Source organism: Lycium barbarum, chromosome 7 (assembly GCF_019175385.1).
Source record: "Lycium barbarum isolate Lr01 chromosome 7, ASM1917538v2, whole genome shotgun sequence".
NCBI lineage: Eukaryota > Viridiplantae > Streptophyta > Magnoliopsida > Solanales > Solanaceae > Lycium > Lycium barbarum.
In genome coordinates, this window is record NC_083343.1 from 126,366,881 (window position 1) to 126,383,355 (window position 16,475).

Consider the following 16,475-nt stretch of genomic DNA (forward strand, 5'->3'; position numbering starts at 1 on the left):
AAATTCAAAAACCTAAAAGGTTTCATCAGATTGATAGATTCTTCACCACATGAGAACAACAGGGGGGAGTGATAAGATCCTGTTCTAGTTAAATGTTCCACTTCAATCTGGGGAAATATTTCCTGATATAAAGTATTTACCATTATTCTATCCAACCTTTTGAAAATACAGTCCTCAGTAGCCCTACCATTCCACCAAGTGTATGGACTTCCTTTAAATCCCATGTCAAATAGGTCACAAGAATTTACACAAAATGCAAAATCTTCACATTCAGTTAGAGTGACAGGTGAACCCCCTAGTTTCTCCTCTTCTGATAAAATAACATTAAAATCTCCTCCAATCATCCATGGCAAGTTCATAGAACTTGCAATTTGGTACATGTCATCCCACAATGCTAGCCTCTCTCCTTCGTCACATTTAGCATAGACAAAGGTAGCAATGATATCCTTACCTATGTCTTGGTGATGAATTTTTAAAGTAATTTGTTGTTCTGTATCCATTAAGACTTCCCATTGTAGTGCAGCATCCACAAAAACCCAAATTTTACCATTTTTATTAGCAATAGAAGCCTCCATGCCAAGTCTTCTTTTGTATTTTTGCAAATGCCTACAGTTCTGAAAAGGTTCCAATAGGGCAACTATGAAACATTTGTATTGATTTTGTAGCTTGATGAGCCTCTGAAAAGCCTGTTGAGTTTTAACAGACCTAATGTTCCAAATTAAAGCTTTAATCATCATTTAATTTTTGAAGAGCATGTCCTCCTTGAAATTCTCTTGGTTTGAGTTACCTCCTGAACTTTATGTTTCTTCCCACTTTTAGCTAAGGCCTTTGGTGATAAACCAGCTGTTCTAGCTACTTCATGGATGTTGTTGGCCCTGTGTTCCATCCATTTATCCTCTTCTATATGCTGCATCCTCTCTGAAGCTTTTTGAATTTTAGTTTTAGAAACTTTATGAGAGACAATATCTTGGATATTAGCATTAGGATGTGGGCTATTATGTTTTATTGCTGACAAATTCAGATTTTTGGTTTCAGGCACATGATTCTCCTTTTCAGCATGGAGCAGCTGTAATAAAGAATATGAACTATCAGCAACCTTTTCATTCAAATCAATCTTCATATGCTTTTGTTCTTCATTATTTGCATTTGACTGTGTGACCTTTGTATTGCACTGCTTGACAGGATCCAGCATGCCTAAATTAGTATGTACCATGACTACTTCCTGATTGTTATACTGAAAATTATTATCTGTATCTTCAGTCTCATCTACTTTAATTTCCTCTGAACTACTGATGGGTAACTCTGATTCATCATCCGGAGGTTTCCTTTCAAGTTCCTGAATTCTCCCTGTATTGATCTCCTGACTATGCTCCCTTTCATTTTTCTCTACATATTGCCCTTCTATACTATCTGAAGAAGATGCACATGTGGAAATCTCCTCTCTATGCTGTGAAGAGTTACCCTCTATCTCTGTCCTCTTATCTATACTTAAATCATTTTGCTCTAATGAAGAAACTTCTTGTGAAATGCTCTGTGTCTCCTCATCTTCAATACACTCAGGTTCCTCCACCCTATCACCCCATTTTGTCTGCTTTTTCCCATCTTCAGAAATTGATTCAGTCCCATTAACCTTGTCAACAGTATTTCCATTCCCCTGCTTCCCATTTGTTGTCTCTTGTACTTGCCCTTGCTTTTGTGCCTGCCCCTGATCCACTACACCTTTGTTTTCACTAACCTTTGTAGTATCCACATCTTTTTTGAAATTATCTCTAGCTTCAGCTTCCTTCTCTATCAATCCATTATTTTCAGTGTGTTCCTCCTTGTTCTCCTCTGTACCCTCAGTCAATGCATTAAATTTATTATGAGTTTGAATGGTATTTTTTGTCTGAGTTGCAGGTGTGACAGTCTTCTTCCCATTATTCCCCTCCTCTGTATCCTCAACCTTGTTCCTCATATCATTCTTTGCAGTCCAACTTTGCAATTTTCCAACTGTTATTCCACTTGACAAAATTTTAGCAGGATAGTTCATCATGTTACCTTGATGATGTTTCACCTTTTGTTCTGCAACTTTTATGCTAACTGATTCCTCAGGCTTGGCTTTCTCTGTTGGTGCATCTTTTGTGTGTTCACTTGCAGATTTTTTTTTTCCTCTCATCAAACCTTAATTCAGGATTCAAGATTCTACATTCCTTCTCATCATATCCTTGCAATCTGCATTCAAAACAGTATTTAGGTAGATGATCATACCTAATGGCTACTGTAATAATTCTCTCCTGTCCAGTGTCCTCATTAACAATAACCATCTAAATAGACTCGGGAAGTTCATCATTTAGATCAACAAGAACATTTACCCTAGCACAACTAGGGCATGTTTTATTAATCGTTGTCATATCCAAGTGTAATGGTTTACTGATAATGTCCAAATCCACCCTATTAATTAGAATGAGCATGGTCGTATGCAAATATAATTTACCCAACTATGAGTCGGGGTCGAATCGCACAGAGAACAATATATAGGCGATTAGGAAAAGTAGGAATTATCACCAATAATAGCTATGCCAAACAATAGATAATATTTTGGTTTTTTTTTTGGACAAAATTATAACTAATGCAAAAATGTAAACTAATCTAGAAAGCAAATAAAATGATCAATGGCCAGAAGCATGGATACAAGGGAAACTACGCTCAAGTAACGATCCAATGTACTTCATGATTTACAAATAATGGTGAGTTTATATTACTTAGCCTCGGATAATGACTCTAAATTAGCTTCTTCCGAAGACTAACTAGACTACCTAATTGAATATCCCTAAAGCAATTAGGAGCATTAAGAACACCCGAATATGGCTACAAGTGGTGTCGCCTATCCCTAGGTCGATTTCCATTAGATGAGGGTTAACGCAAGGGCTGTGCATATTAACGGTTAAACCAATAACCCGAACTAATTATTGGGTTATTGGGTTAATGGTTCGGGTTAATGAATTACTGATTTGGGTATCGGGTGGTGCCCTGTGGTTATTGGCTTATTGGGTCGGGTCACGGTTTGACCATTTTTGTTAACGGGTGAACCGATAACCCGATAACCATTTTTTTTTTGTTTTTGGAAACCACTAAGTAAACCTTAGTGGAGGATATTTTATTAATAGTAATACACTAGTACAGAATAAACAAGACAATAGAAAACATGAATGGTCTGCAAAAGCAAACAACATAAAGCAAAAGGAACAGCCCAAAAAAAAAAAAACCAGTCCCGACAAAATTCAACCTAGCCTCAATTCTTAGGGTTTCAATCAACAACTGAGCTCATCGCCTAAAGGAGATCTCCAATTGTGAAAATGCCTTCTCATAAGACATTTATGATAAAGAAGAAATTAGCGAAGAAGCAAAGAAGCAAAGAAGCAAAGGCAAAACAGGCCAATTCCTTACTGGATCCAGATCTGTTTCTTTCAGGTAAAAGTCTTTTGCAACTTATTTCCCTAATTTGAGCTTGATGTTGAAGTGATAAATCGGGAAACCACTGTATTACGCTTCAATTTGGACTGATTGTGTCTTGAGTTATTTGAATCAAACGTACTTGTCCATCTAAAGCCCATTATAGAACACTCTCCATGAAGACATGAAAATGTAAACTTACTAAACTATTTTTTACTTCTTCTACATTGCTTTTAATTCTCACTCTTGTTTATGTGTTTTTGTATTTCTCTATTTTGGGGTGTTTGTTGGGGTTGGGAAATTAGGGAAATCACTTCCTAGCAAAAAAAGTTCTTCGTTGTTGAAATATTTTTTGCTCAGTTTTGAAGATGGGTTCCTTGTTCTTGAAATCTTAACGGTTAACCCGATAACCGAACCGATAACAAACAACAACCGATTAACCGATAACCCATTAACCGATATCTTAACGGTTCTTTAATGGTTTAACATGTCTACAAACCGATAACCGATAACTTTGAAACCCGAACCGAACCGACCGATATGCAGCCCTAGTTAACGCCCCAAATTCTTGTTAATGAATCTTTCCCAATCCCGAGTTTGCCTCTTCCAAGTTTACATCGAAATAAATGGGCAAGTCTTAGGGTTAGCTACTCCCTTAAGAATCATTCAAAATGAGATTAATTAAAGAAACACTAACCCACTTCATTAAGAATAAAATCATTCAACACATAAGCAAAACAAGAGATTCAATCCAAACTTAAACAATGTATACTTCCATAAACAAGGTTCAAGTATTGAAATGAAATACTACACACATAAATATTCAATACAAAACAAAGAATTGAAGAAAGGATTAACAAATATCTCATTAAAGTGTTTCCAATCTTCTCCTCCAATGGTGTTGGTGATGAAACCCTAGCCTCCAAGTTTATGTGTTATGCCAAAGATGATAATGTTTTTGCCCTAAGCCTCTCTTTTATGCCCCATATTTCAGATTTGCAATTCTGCCCGTTTTTGCGAATCTGTCCCGTTTTTGCAAAACTGTCCAGTTTTGACAGTTTTGCAAATCTGTCCAATTTGACCTCTTTTTGACTTTATTTTCACTTGGTTTTTTCCGATCACTTCTAAATCATATAAAACCTGTAAAATAGATGTAAATGATATTAAATGCACTATTTTCTCAAGCAAACATAGCAAAAATATAAGATTAAAGAAGAGATAAGTTGGTAAAATACCAACTTATCAAACCCCCAAACTTAAATTATTGCTTGTCCTCAAGAAATTCAAAACATACAATCTATTTATAAGGAATTGACTCAATAGTGCACCAACACCATACCTAGGGCTGGGCATAAAATACCGAAAACCGAATTACCGAACCGAACCGGCTATTTCGGTATTTCGGTATTCGGTACTGAAATATAAAATTCGGTATTTCGGTTTCGGTATTCGGTTTTTACAATTATACCGTTCGGTATTCGGTAAATACCGAAATAAATACCAATATACAGGCCCATTGTATTAGATTACTAGTCCAGCCCAATAGGCCTACCCGTCATTCACTTCACACTTCACCCAATAGACACCAAAGCCCAGACCTAAAAGGCTAAAATCCCTAATCACTCGTCACACACAATCTCTCTGTTCTCATTTGACATTTCCAATTCCCTCTAACACACAAAAAAAAAACAAATTTCGAGGTACACCCGATTTCTGAAAAAGCTAGTATTGTAGAGAAAGGTGTTGGTATTGATAATGTTGATCTTGCTGTTGCTACTGAACATGGATGTCTCGTTGTTAATGCACCTACGGCTAATACTGTTGCTGCTGCTGAACATGGAATCGCTTTGCTTACTGCTATGTCGAGGAATATTGCTCAAGCTGATGCTTCCGTTAAAGCTGGTTAGTAGTATATGTTAGCTTAATTTGGTTTCATTATCTATATAAATGACGGTGTATGGAGATATAATTTATGTAGTTTGAGTATGAGGTTGTTTTTACGAGAGTTTGATTAAAATATCATTGCTATGCAACTATGGTGTTGTAGAGTAGATCGGATCTAAATATGACTAGTATGTGAGGAAAAAAGAAATTGTTGAAAGCATAAGTGATAAGTCTGGTGCTTTAAAGCATTTTTGCATTTAGCTAGGTACAATGAAGTGCATTTTTACATCCACTGTTAGGGGTATTACCGTGGATTTTGACTTTAATGTGGTATTACCGAATACCGTACCGAACTGAAGTTTGATTTATCGATTACCGAATAACCGAACCGAAGTTTGAAAGTTCGGTATTTGGTATCTACTTTCGACTACCGAATTACCGAACCCGAACTTTGAAAATACCGAACCGAATACCGAACGCCCACCCCTAACCATACCAAGTTAAAAAGTCTACTTTAAGCACAAAAACATGACTTTGATTGGTACCAACAATTAATTCAAAACATATGAATCACCAACTTCTTCTTAGAAACTTCATTTTCCTTTCAAGTGCTCAAACACCAAGTTAATCAAAGTAGCAATCAAGTCATAACACTAAAGCTTCAAAATTTGCCTCCTTATCACAAAACAACTTTCTTTTGTTCATTCCTCTCAATTGGAAAATGGAACAATTTCACAACTTAAATTCTCATGCCCCTCACACTCAAGAGAAAATCCCACACTTAGAAAATGTAATTCAAAACACAAATGGGATATTAAATAGAAAGAATTAACTCTCTTCTCTCACAAAGATGTTCAATTGCACACGTAGTACCATAAGCTTGCCCTTCATGTATTTCTCTACTAATATAGACACACTTGGTTCGAAATCAATTAGGACTTAAAGGGTTGTAATGTAGGCTTTTGGTTAAGGTAGGGACATAATTTGGAAATAGTGACTCAAAAACCTCCCTAAGCACTACAATTTTCAACAATCAAAGCACACTTCCTTTGAAAATTTTCCACCCCTTTATTGACCGTAACATGAGCTACGGATCGTCATTTAGCTCCAATTTGTCCGTTTTTCAGCATTTCATCTCATTTCCGATTCTTAGTTAACCAACCCTATAAAACACAAAAATAACATAAGAAACAATGTAAAAACACTTAAAAACAAGCAACACTTCTAGTTACAAAGGCATAAAATGTGTCGAAATTCACGGCACATCAACACCCCAACTTAAGCTTTTGCTTGTCCTCATGCAACTACAATAAGATTCACTACTAACACACGACATCTTAGCAAAATAAGAATGACTACGGTGGTTTTGGCATGTGTTTCTAGCACGGACTCTTCAATCCAAGAAAAATATTAAGGCTCTTATCCATCTCCTATTTGTGACACAAGATGCACATTTCAGAAAAATTTCAATTCACTATGCAACCTCAATTAATGACACAATCAAAGTACGGGGGTCTCTATGCACATGAATTTCAACTTCCAGAAAGCCAGTTACTTTGAAACATACAATCCTTACGCCCTCACATAGACGAATGTCCCAACACACATTTTCAACATAAATGGGACAGAAGACTAAAGAGACAGAAGAACACTCACACTCACAAAGAAATTTGCATACCATGCGTGCACATACCATAGGCTTGCCTTTATTTTCCATGCCTTCAACTTTGAACAATTTGATTGTGATCACATTAGGACTTTTTGGGCTTGTAACATTGGCTTAGGGACGGGTAGGATGAATATTTGGATATCGGTGACTCACCCTCCTCGACACTTCTTTTTGACTTCATTCACCATTCTTTCTATCATTTCCGACCCTCCATCTTCAGCGTGGATTTATTTAGAGCTTATATACCTATATATCTATAATTTTATATATATATATATATATCCACGCTGAATTATGCCCCTTAATATTCGCGATCACCCCCAACAGGCCTTTGGCCTCATTTTTCGCATCTTTTACTTATTACCCCCAACTTAGGCTTTTACCTTCATTTTTCGCATTTTTCACTTGTCACCCCCAACTTAGGCTTTTAGCCTCATTTGTCATTCTTCAGTGTCAAGGAGGGACTTGGTGTCAAATGGTTTTTTTTTTCACAGAAGGGAAATAGGTTAGTTCACGGTTAATCGAAGAAAAAGTCTATAGGCTCAAAATGGGAAACTAGGGATCATTTTCTGTACGGGCTAGGCTCATTTAAGATAAACAGGCTTTGGGGTTAATACAAAGAAAGTCTAAGATCACTTCACAATCAAACTCTCCTAAGAATTCACGCACGACCAACCGGGCAAGTTCTAGATTACAAGCATCATATGCAAATAGAAACTAAGAACTCACAACACAATGGCATAAGAATTGTTTAAATACTCTGACTTCATTTCCGTTTGAAGATTTCACATGCATGAACACCCTTTCTTTGCAATGTCATTAAAAGAACCATACATGTCAATATATCAACAACTCATTCTTGATGTACATCACAAATTATTTTTCTGAGGGATATCAATGAACTGTAAAAACCACTTTTATCTATGCTAGAAACACGGACCACCACCACTTAAGTCATCATTACTTTACTTCTATATTAAACATCCTAAACATGCCAGGTTTAACATACACATAGCATTCTTCGGGAATAGAACACATAGCAAAGAATAGCCGAAGAAGGTCCTAACACATACTTAATAATAAAAACACTACCAACAAAAAACACAAACAATAACAGTTGTCCGAAACACATGCTTACTATCACAAATATCCACCAAAAACAAAAACAATAAAAACAATATCCAGTATATCAAAATAGCAATCCCAATCAAACAATAGCAATTACCCACACCCCCAACTTAAAATCATGCATTGCCCTCAAGGCATCAATATAATGCATCGAAAGAATGAAGGGCCTCCCTGAAGCGCACTAGACGCTCGGATCTGCAGCAGCATTACGAGGTGGAGCAGTGGTGGTGGAAGGCTGGCCAACACTGGAAGTCCCAGCCACAGTGGGTGGGGGAGAAGTATGGTGAGCCGGCTCAATGGGATGGGTTGAGCTAGAAGTAGCTCATGTGGTGTCTGAACTCAGCCGGGACTCTTGGCGGATCTTCTTCAAAGTACGTCGCTCCTCCTCCTCATTCTGTGGGCGCAAATCAGCAAATGTATCAAGGCTCTGGAGAATGGGGTCGAGGTTTTCATCATCTGGGGAGGCTCTCCTGTGCTTCCCTTTGGCCAAAGAAGGGATATCCTCTTCCAACTCCTCGTCGTACTCTTCCTCAACCGTGTCCTCGATGTCATCATCCCCTAGTAGGCTCTGAACCGGCTGGTATAGGCTCTGTACCAACTCCGTGTGTACTTTAGGAAGCTGGTCCGTCGCCACAGCCACTTCCTGGGCCTTCAATTTCTGCACATCATCCTTGACAGACCGCAACTCACTTCGAATAGCGCCCAACTCCATAGCAGGGTGTGTCCTGGTCAGCTCAGTCATTCTGTTCTCAATACCATCTATCCGAGAGTGGATCCGTAGGTGGCCATCAGCTAGCTGTTCTTTGATTGGCCGCAACGCAGCATCAATGGCTCTTTTAGTGTACAATTTCAGCTCAGTCATGAGCTGTTTGACCTGCCTATCTGTGCGATCTGCTTGCAGGACCACTGCCCCAAAATTCTCCCGATTGAGCATCATTTTTCTCGCAAGCTCGGGTAGGACTCCCGGTATTGGCTGAGCCGGTGCTGGGCTCGCTCCAATCGACGATGTAGGACCACCCGAAGTAGGTGCGGCTGGAGCTGGCATGGGCTGTGTAGCATGAGCAGCTGGTGGAGCCTCAGAATCTATGGGCTGACCCGCATCAGCTTCCTCAGCACCCATGATAGCCAAGGGTATAACATCTGATCCCGTTGGCCCCTCCGGGACCCCAGAAGACGATGCAGATGGCATTGAACCCTGGCTCAACACATCATCCTTCCCCTTTGTGATGTCATAAATACTTCTGGCGATCACACTGTGATCGATATGGGGTAGGGGTTCTGGTTCTACACGCAAGCATAATAGCGTAAGCAGACATGGATGAATGAGGGAAGTGACCGGCTGGGTGGCTCTCTCTCGGAGATCTGCTGCTATCAGTCGTCCGAAGTTGATCTTATACCTCGACATAATAGCAGCTACAAGAACAGCCCTGTCCGGAGTCAAAACATTATCTGTTTGGGTAGGACGGATGCGAAATAGAACAATCTGCCACCAAAACTTTGCCTTTGGCGTGAGGGTGTTTTTCCAAATTCGCGCGGTGGTTGTCAACTTTGGCACCATGGCCCATTCGGGATCTGTTGTTCGTGCAATAGCTGAAGCCACCCATTTTCGGGCGGAGATTGTATCTTTCTGTTCAATTTTATATACAAACTCCCCTTCTTCTGCTGATGTAGGCTCTATATAATCCTCCCCGAATAGTATTCAATTGATAGCCGTAGGAGAGATGTCTATCTTCTTTTTCCGTATTATTACCTCGGTCATTGCCGGCATTTGACTTGCGCGCTGCCCCTTTTTTAGTTCTTTGAATATAGCAGCCCCGTGCGAAGCGTAGAAATCCCGAACAAAAACCGGGATGTAAGACCCCACAGAGTTTTTCAGAAACTCTAACTTATGGAAGCGGATAGTGTCACGGATGCCTGGATAACCATCGAGACCGTCGAAACTGACGTTTCTCTCCTCGAAAATACTCCGCCTTGGGTCCGTCCCCTCATTATTTACCAGCTCACACCCCTTGTTTTACAAGTCTTCAGATCCCTCTGCAGAAAACCGGAGGTCCTGCTCATACATAGCCTGTATCCGAATGTCGGTTTGTCTCCTTTCCTGCTCACGCTCTTTTTCGTGCTCCTCCGCCGTAGGCTGTCTAATGGGTGGTTGAGGTCTGTGTGTTGGTGTGACCGCCCGCTGGGGTTCACTCTGGCTCGACGAACTAGACAAACTCGACTCCTCAGCCGAGGAGGAACTTTCTGATGGTGGGTCTGGCCGGCTGGGTGCGACTGGTGGGGTTGGCCTGCTAGGTGCGACTGGCCGCTTTGTAGTCCTGGCGTCATTGATTAGATCGTCGTCGCGCAACCTTGAGGTTACTTTACTTGCAGCACGACCTTTTCCTTTTTCCGCAACCTTAGGTGAAGCCTTCTTTGCTTGCCGTGGTTTACCCATACCTGTGTAAGGTAAAGTTAGATATAATACACGAGAAGTTATTCAATTACACAGTGTATTGGTTCAAATAATGACTTCAATTAGCTCAGGCACCGTAACACAGTCGACGGACCGTCATACGCGTTACGGTCCGTATCATAAACCGTAACTCAGTTTGTTCATTTCTAACACAGGGACCGTAACATAGTCGACGGTCCGTAACATAGGTTACGGTCCGTAACATCTCACCGTAACATCAGCCAAAATTCCAGAGAGTTGCCAAGTAAATGTCACAAGTTACGCTTCAGAAGGACGGATCGTAACACAGGTTACGGTCCGTCGCATGGTGGCCGTAATAACAAGCGGACAAATGACGAAATGAAGGACGGACCGTAACCTGAGTTACGGTCCGTAACTATGCCGCGTAAGGGCACTTTTGTCTAGAAACTTGGCGCGATTTTTGGCTCTATAAATACTTAATGTAGGGTTTTAATTCAGCAGCCAGATTCATTTTTGAGAGCATAAACTCTAGGTTTTTCATATTAGAAGTTTTTGGAGCATTTAAGGCAACTACTTCACTTCCATTCCACCTTGTAATCGCATTGTAAGTACATTATGTCAACTTTTAAGCTTTCTTTATTAGTCAAGATTATGAGTAGCTAATTTTAAAGCTAAGGTTGTGAGTCCCATGATGGATATTATGTGAATGGGTTTCTATTATTGATATATGCATAATGGTTGTTGGTATTCATTCAGTTTTTGTGATTTAGCGTTGGGTGATGATTGCAAGCATTATCCTAAGCCATTATATTAACTTTTCTTGGGAAAGAAAGTTAGTATTGGTAAGATTGAATGACAATGACTCGAGGCGTTAACCCTCGTTTAATAGACTAACTTAGGGATGAGAACAAGTCTAAATTGGCATTTTTGGTCATTCTTCGATTGCAACTCTTTTACATTCGGAAGAATCATAAAGAGGAAATACGACTTAACTGTTGGAAAACATTAAGAAGTTCTTCAGAGACCAAGTGCATATTCATAGAACAACCATTAGGAGTATATCACATTGAAATCTGAAGCATAATATCTAATCAAATTGGGGAACTCAACCTTAGTCTTTATTTCGCATTAAATACAATTTCAGTCAAAACACTTAATTACATTATTCAACAACTATTTCAAACTATCAGGAATAGGGTTAAAGCCTTTAAAGACTAGTATCGCATACGATTAGTACTCTTTTCTCTCCATATTCCCTGTGGGATTCGACCCCGACCTTGTTGGGTTACTATATTTGACAACGTCCGCTTTACATCATTAATAGGTGTAATTTGAGCGTATCAAATTTTGGCGCTGCTGAGGCCAAGGGAAACAGGGATTCCTTTACAAAATATGTGGGTAAGAGATTAGGAAAAGAGATCCACGCCATTACTTTGGTAGTTTCTTCCTCAACTTTGAAACTAGGATCATATATTAGAGGCCTCATTTGATAATAATAACCATCTTTCGAATTGATAAAATACGATCCTTTAGATGTAAATTTTATAAAATCCTCCATGGATGAAAGTCGTATTAAAACATGTCGAAATCTAAACACTCCAATCCTGCATTCTCCCTTGATACCACACTGTGCTGGTATTGCTGTTCTTAGTTCCTAAATATCGGGCCATCCATAGGAGAATTTTCCTACAACAGCATACTGCAATTTTTCAATGACATTCATTCTTGCAACTTCACCCTCCGTCCATTGAACCCTTGGTATCCCATTAACATATGTAACGAGCTTTTGTTCAATGGGATCAACCTTAACAACAGTCTGAATAATATCCTTCAATAGCGCAGGTTTTTGAGTATTATCCTGACCTATTGTCAATTGATTGGCATTATGGGTATTCAGCAAAGGAAACTCTGATGTGGAATCCAAATTCAGTGGCTGACCGGTACCCGGAGGAGGCTGGCCGCCGGCCATGTTGGCCATATTGACGGCAATTAGTTGCTAGGATTAGGGTTTTGGTGCATTGGTTTATCTCCCTCTCACTCTACCTCACTTAATATATCATTAAAGTCTAATTTATTCTATGGACGAATTCTTACACCTATATATAGAGGTTTTATTTTCATGAGTTGTGTAAGGAGAAATATGAGAAGTGTGAAAAATATTAGGCGGAATAGTCTGGAAGATCCCTATAGTTAACACTTTTTGACATCTCGGTGTTTGTACTTATATGTTTGCCAATTGAATCCGTCTACCCATCAAAACTGAGCATTTTAAACCCCTCTCATCTTATGTGGCATTTGACTCAGTTGTGCGCGTGATACACTCACTTTAGCCGAGTGAGGCCTTGTAAAAAGGCATTAACAGTCAATTTTTGCCCTTTAAAAGCCACCTTCTTCTCCAAATATTAAACCACCATTGTTGAACCAATTTTGAGCTATATCCCATGATTTTATCTCCAAATTTCTTCCCCATTTTTTTTTCTTTTCTACATCTATTCTTTTTGTCCAGTTCTGTATTTCATGCGTACAACGAGCGTGATGAAGATTTGGACTAAGAAATAATTAAATTAAATAAAAAAAAACTAAAAGAATTTTTTTTTAAAAAAAAAATTGTCTCTTTCTTTTCTTCACCCTCTCCCAACTCCCCCATATATTTTTCTCTTCTCCCTTAATCAACTTTTTAGGATGATTGAAGAAAAAATCAGTCAACCGTTACTAATTGTCAAAAACGAAAGAAAAAAAAAAGGACTATTCGTTTTTCCTTGCGTTGATTTCATAAGATCAAATATATGCTGCTTGACTAATACTATTGATTTATTTGCTTCTCAAAATCATAATTGATTAAAAAAAAAAGAACGAAGAGGAACTATTCTTTCACCCTCAGTAAAAGAAAAATCTCAGCCCTCACCCTTGTTCATCTTCTTCTTGCAATTTTGATGGTGGCAAAATCCTAACCCATCTCTGCATAAGCTTCTTTCAACAATAAACCTATCAATACAGCACAACAACAAAACTCAGTACCCAATTCATAACATTAATTGAAAATCCGAAAAGAGTTAAATCTAAAACCTGCCAAAACACATCAAGAGTGGAAGAGGGAGATGGAAGGGTGGAGAGAGAAGAGACAGATTTTATTTTTAAGAAAAGGAATAAATTTGTTTTTTTTTTCACAAAGCTAATTTTTATAAAAATAAATGATGATATGGCATTAATTTATCTAGGTGGATCTGATATGTCCTTTGTGTACCGGCGAATGAGTTACATACAATGTCAGAGGGGTTTAAAATGCTCAGTTTTGATGGGTAAAGGGGTTCAGTTGGCAAATATGTAAGTACAAACACCGGGATGTCAAAAAGTGTTAAGTACAGGGGTCTCTCAGACTATTCCGTCAAAATATCATAGTGTGTAGTGAGGTTAGAACAGTGAAAAAAAAAGTTAAGACCTGAGAGTAATTTTATATTAAGGGAAAATGTTCTTATTGGCAGAGTTTTGGGCTCTTCAACTAGTATAAAGTTGTTTGAATCACACGACGTTGTCGGTTTGTTGTATGCTGGAGGGAACAAGTCAAGAGTTTGTACTGTTGGACCGGTGAAGATTATAACGTAGTGAGCTTGTTTCTCTTTAAAGAGAGCGAGATATAAGCGCCTCAGCCTGAAAATATTTATTTGTTTTTGTTCATTTTTATTTTTATTTTCAACTGTAATAATTTGTGCTCCCTCTGTCCCAATTTATATGATATTTTTCACTTTTGTCAATTTGACTGAACTTTGAAGCTAAATTGGATTATATTAAATCAATATCTTAAGATTAAAATTTATATATTTTTAAAATTACATGAAAAAGTATTATAAGTTGCAACTTTTCTCATATCAATTTGGTCAAAGAATATATCTTAAAATATTGATCAAAAGTCATGCAGTTTGAATTCCAAAAAGCGAAAAGTATCACATAATTTATGATACATCAAGTATATTTGCAACATTAAGTACCTTTATCTTTTTTTGGATTCACAATTCCCAAAACATTTAAGACTCATAATTTAAATTTATGTACCCAATTTTGCCCAGGATTTCATTTTGAAATTTTGTTCGAAAAATCCTGTCAAAGATGATGAATTCACTTTCATTCCCTACCATATCTTACGTTCACTCTATTTGACACTAAACTAAAATATAACTTCTTATGAAACAAGCTTGCTCTCATTGTAGACATCTGCTATTTGGTTATAGAGAGAAAAACGAGGGTGGAATAATAAACTAATAATAAAGTTTATCTAGAAAACAAAAAACTAGATAAAAAAGGTTTATTTTATACCTGTTAGGCCATGAGAATTTTTTACTTTTTTCCAGAAAATTATTTCACTTTATTTGGAAATTGATTGGCCATGAAAATTCCAAATACAACTTGAAGTTGGAAAACAACTAATTGATGGAGATAATCCTGACATGTCGAGTGACGTGGATATAATATGTCATTCATATCAAGGTAAATGAGAAAAATGTATAGGCGGAGGCTTTTAAAATACTGATCTTGAACATGTTCATGTGTGTGTATGAATGAAGTTAGGCATCGGAGAACATAATTTCGTGCAAGTGTGGATCTATGTTTGTCAATTCAGAGGGGAAACAAGCCCTTTTATTACTTTTCTTCAAGCATCTGAAGTTAGGAACCTACTAAGTTAGATTATTTCGAATTCACATCGTAGAAAATCCACTATAGAGATAATGAGGCTTTAGCGTTCTCTACCGGAGAGAACTACTTTCCCACAACTCGAGTCTAATACTTCTTGTTAAGGAAGAAGTGACTTTTATCATTCCGTCATATTAATTGGTAGTTAATTTGTTCGTTTTATTTTGTGTAACTGACATTGAGAGATTGAAATTATCAGTGACATATTTTTCATTCATGTTCAAAATCTAATAATCTTAAACAGATCATGTCAATTTTTATTAATGCGTCACTAAAAGTTCAAATTAAAATATTAGAATAAAAATATCATGTTAATATTTTCAGAACTAGCTAAAAATAAATATTGTCATATAAATCAAAACAAATGAATATTTTTACTCGTTTGGTAACAATATCTTAACTTATCCTCTCCCAGATACAAAAGACCAACAATGTTGAATCACTCGAGTAAACCACAAACACATTGATGTATCCAAAATCAACTACAGAAACACCTGTGTCAAGTATAACTTTTTTTCTTCTTTTGACAACACTCTTCTCACACACATTGCATAACTTTTTTCATGTATATGTCACAAAGAAGAATGCACTACAAGAAAAATTATATTTTGCAACAATTTTTTTGTTGTTGCCATAGATTGATTATTGTTGTAAAAAGTATTTTTGGCAACAACAAAAAATATTTTGTTGCATGAACTTTTCCCAACGGCTGTTATTGCAACAACGTGCAGCAATTTTTTTTTGTTGCCGAAAGTACTTTTTGCAACAATAATCAATACTATGGCAACAAAATTAAATTCTTTTGCAACAAAAAAATCATTTGCCAACAATAAAACTAAGTTGTTGCCAAATATAAATTTTTTTGTTGCAATTTCTATACTTTCTTGTAGTGATGACTCATACATACCGATGTATAGATTCTTTTACGGAGTAAATAAGCATTTTGTGAGCAATAGAGTTACAGTCAAACCTCTCTATAACAGCATCGTTGGGTCCGAAATTTTTCAGCTGTTATAGAGAATGACTGTTATACACCTATAACAGCATTGACATTTAAATAATAATTCGCTGTTATAGGAAAAAAAATGCATAAAATCTAATTTTCATTTTCAATTGTCAAATTCTAAGCTTAATCACACTTTGTATAACGAAGGAAAATCATTTAATGATGAAAATATATATATATATATATATATATATATATATTCATATGATATTTTTTGTCATAAATAGTGTATTAAATGATCAAATATTTGGTTAAAA

At 37.3% G+C, this 16,475-nt stretch overlaps 1 protein-coding gene across 1 annotated transcript; it reads right to left on the reverse strand.

Moving 5' to 3' along the window:
• Positions 1–1,229: 1,229 nt before the first annotated feature.
• LOC132601910 (uncharacterized) lies at positions 1,230–2,155 on the reverse strand. The gene is made up of 2 exons (XM_060314960.1): positions 1,291–2,155; positions 1,230–1,234 (listed from the first exon to the last, which is right to left on the reverse strand). The coding sequence occupies exons 1-2, from the start codon at positions 2,153–2,155 to the stop codon at positions 1,230–1,232; spliced, it is 870 nt and encodes a 289-aa protein (XP_060170943.1).
• Between the last annotated feature and the right edge of the window lie 14,320 nt (positions 2,156–16,475).

Coding starts and splice junctions, on each gene's coding strand:
- LOC132601910 (XM_060314960.1), bottom strand. CDS start 2,155: ATGAGAGGAAAAAAAAAATCTGCAAGTGAACACACAAAAGATGCACCA.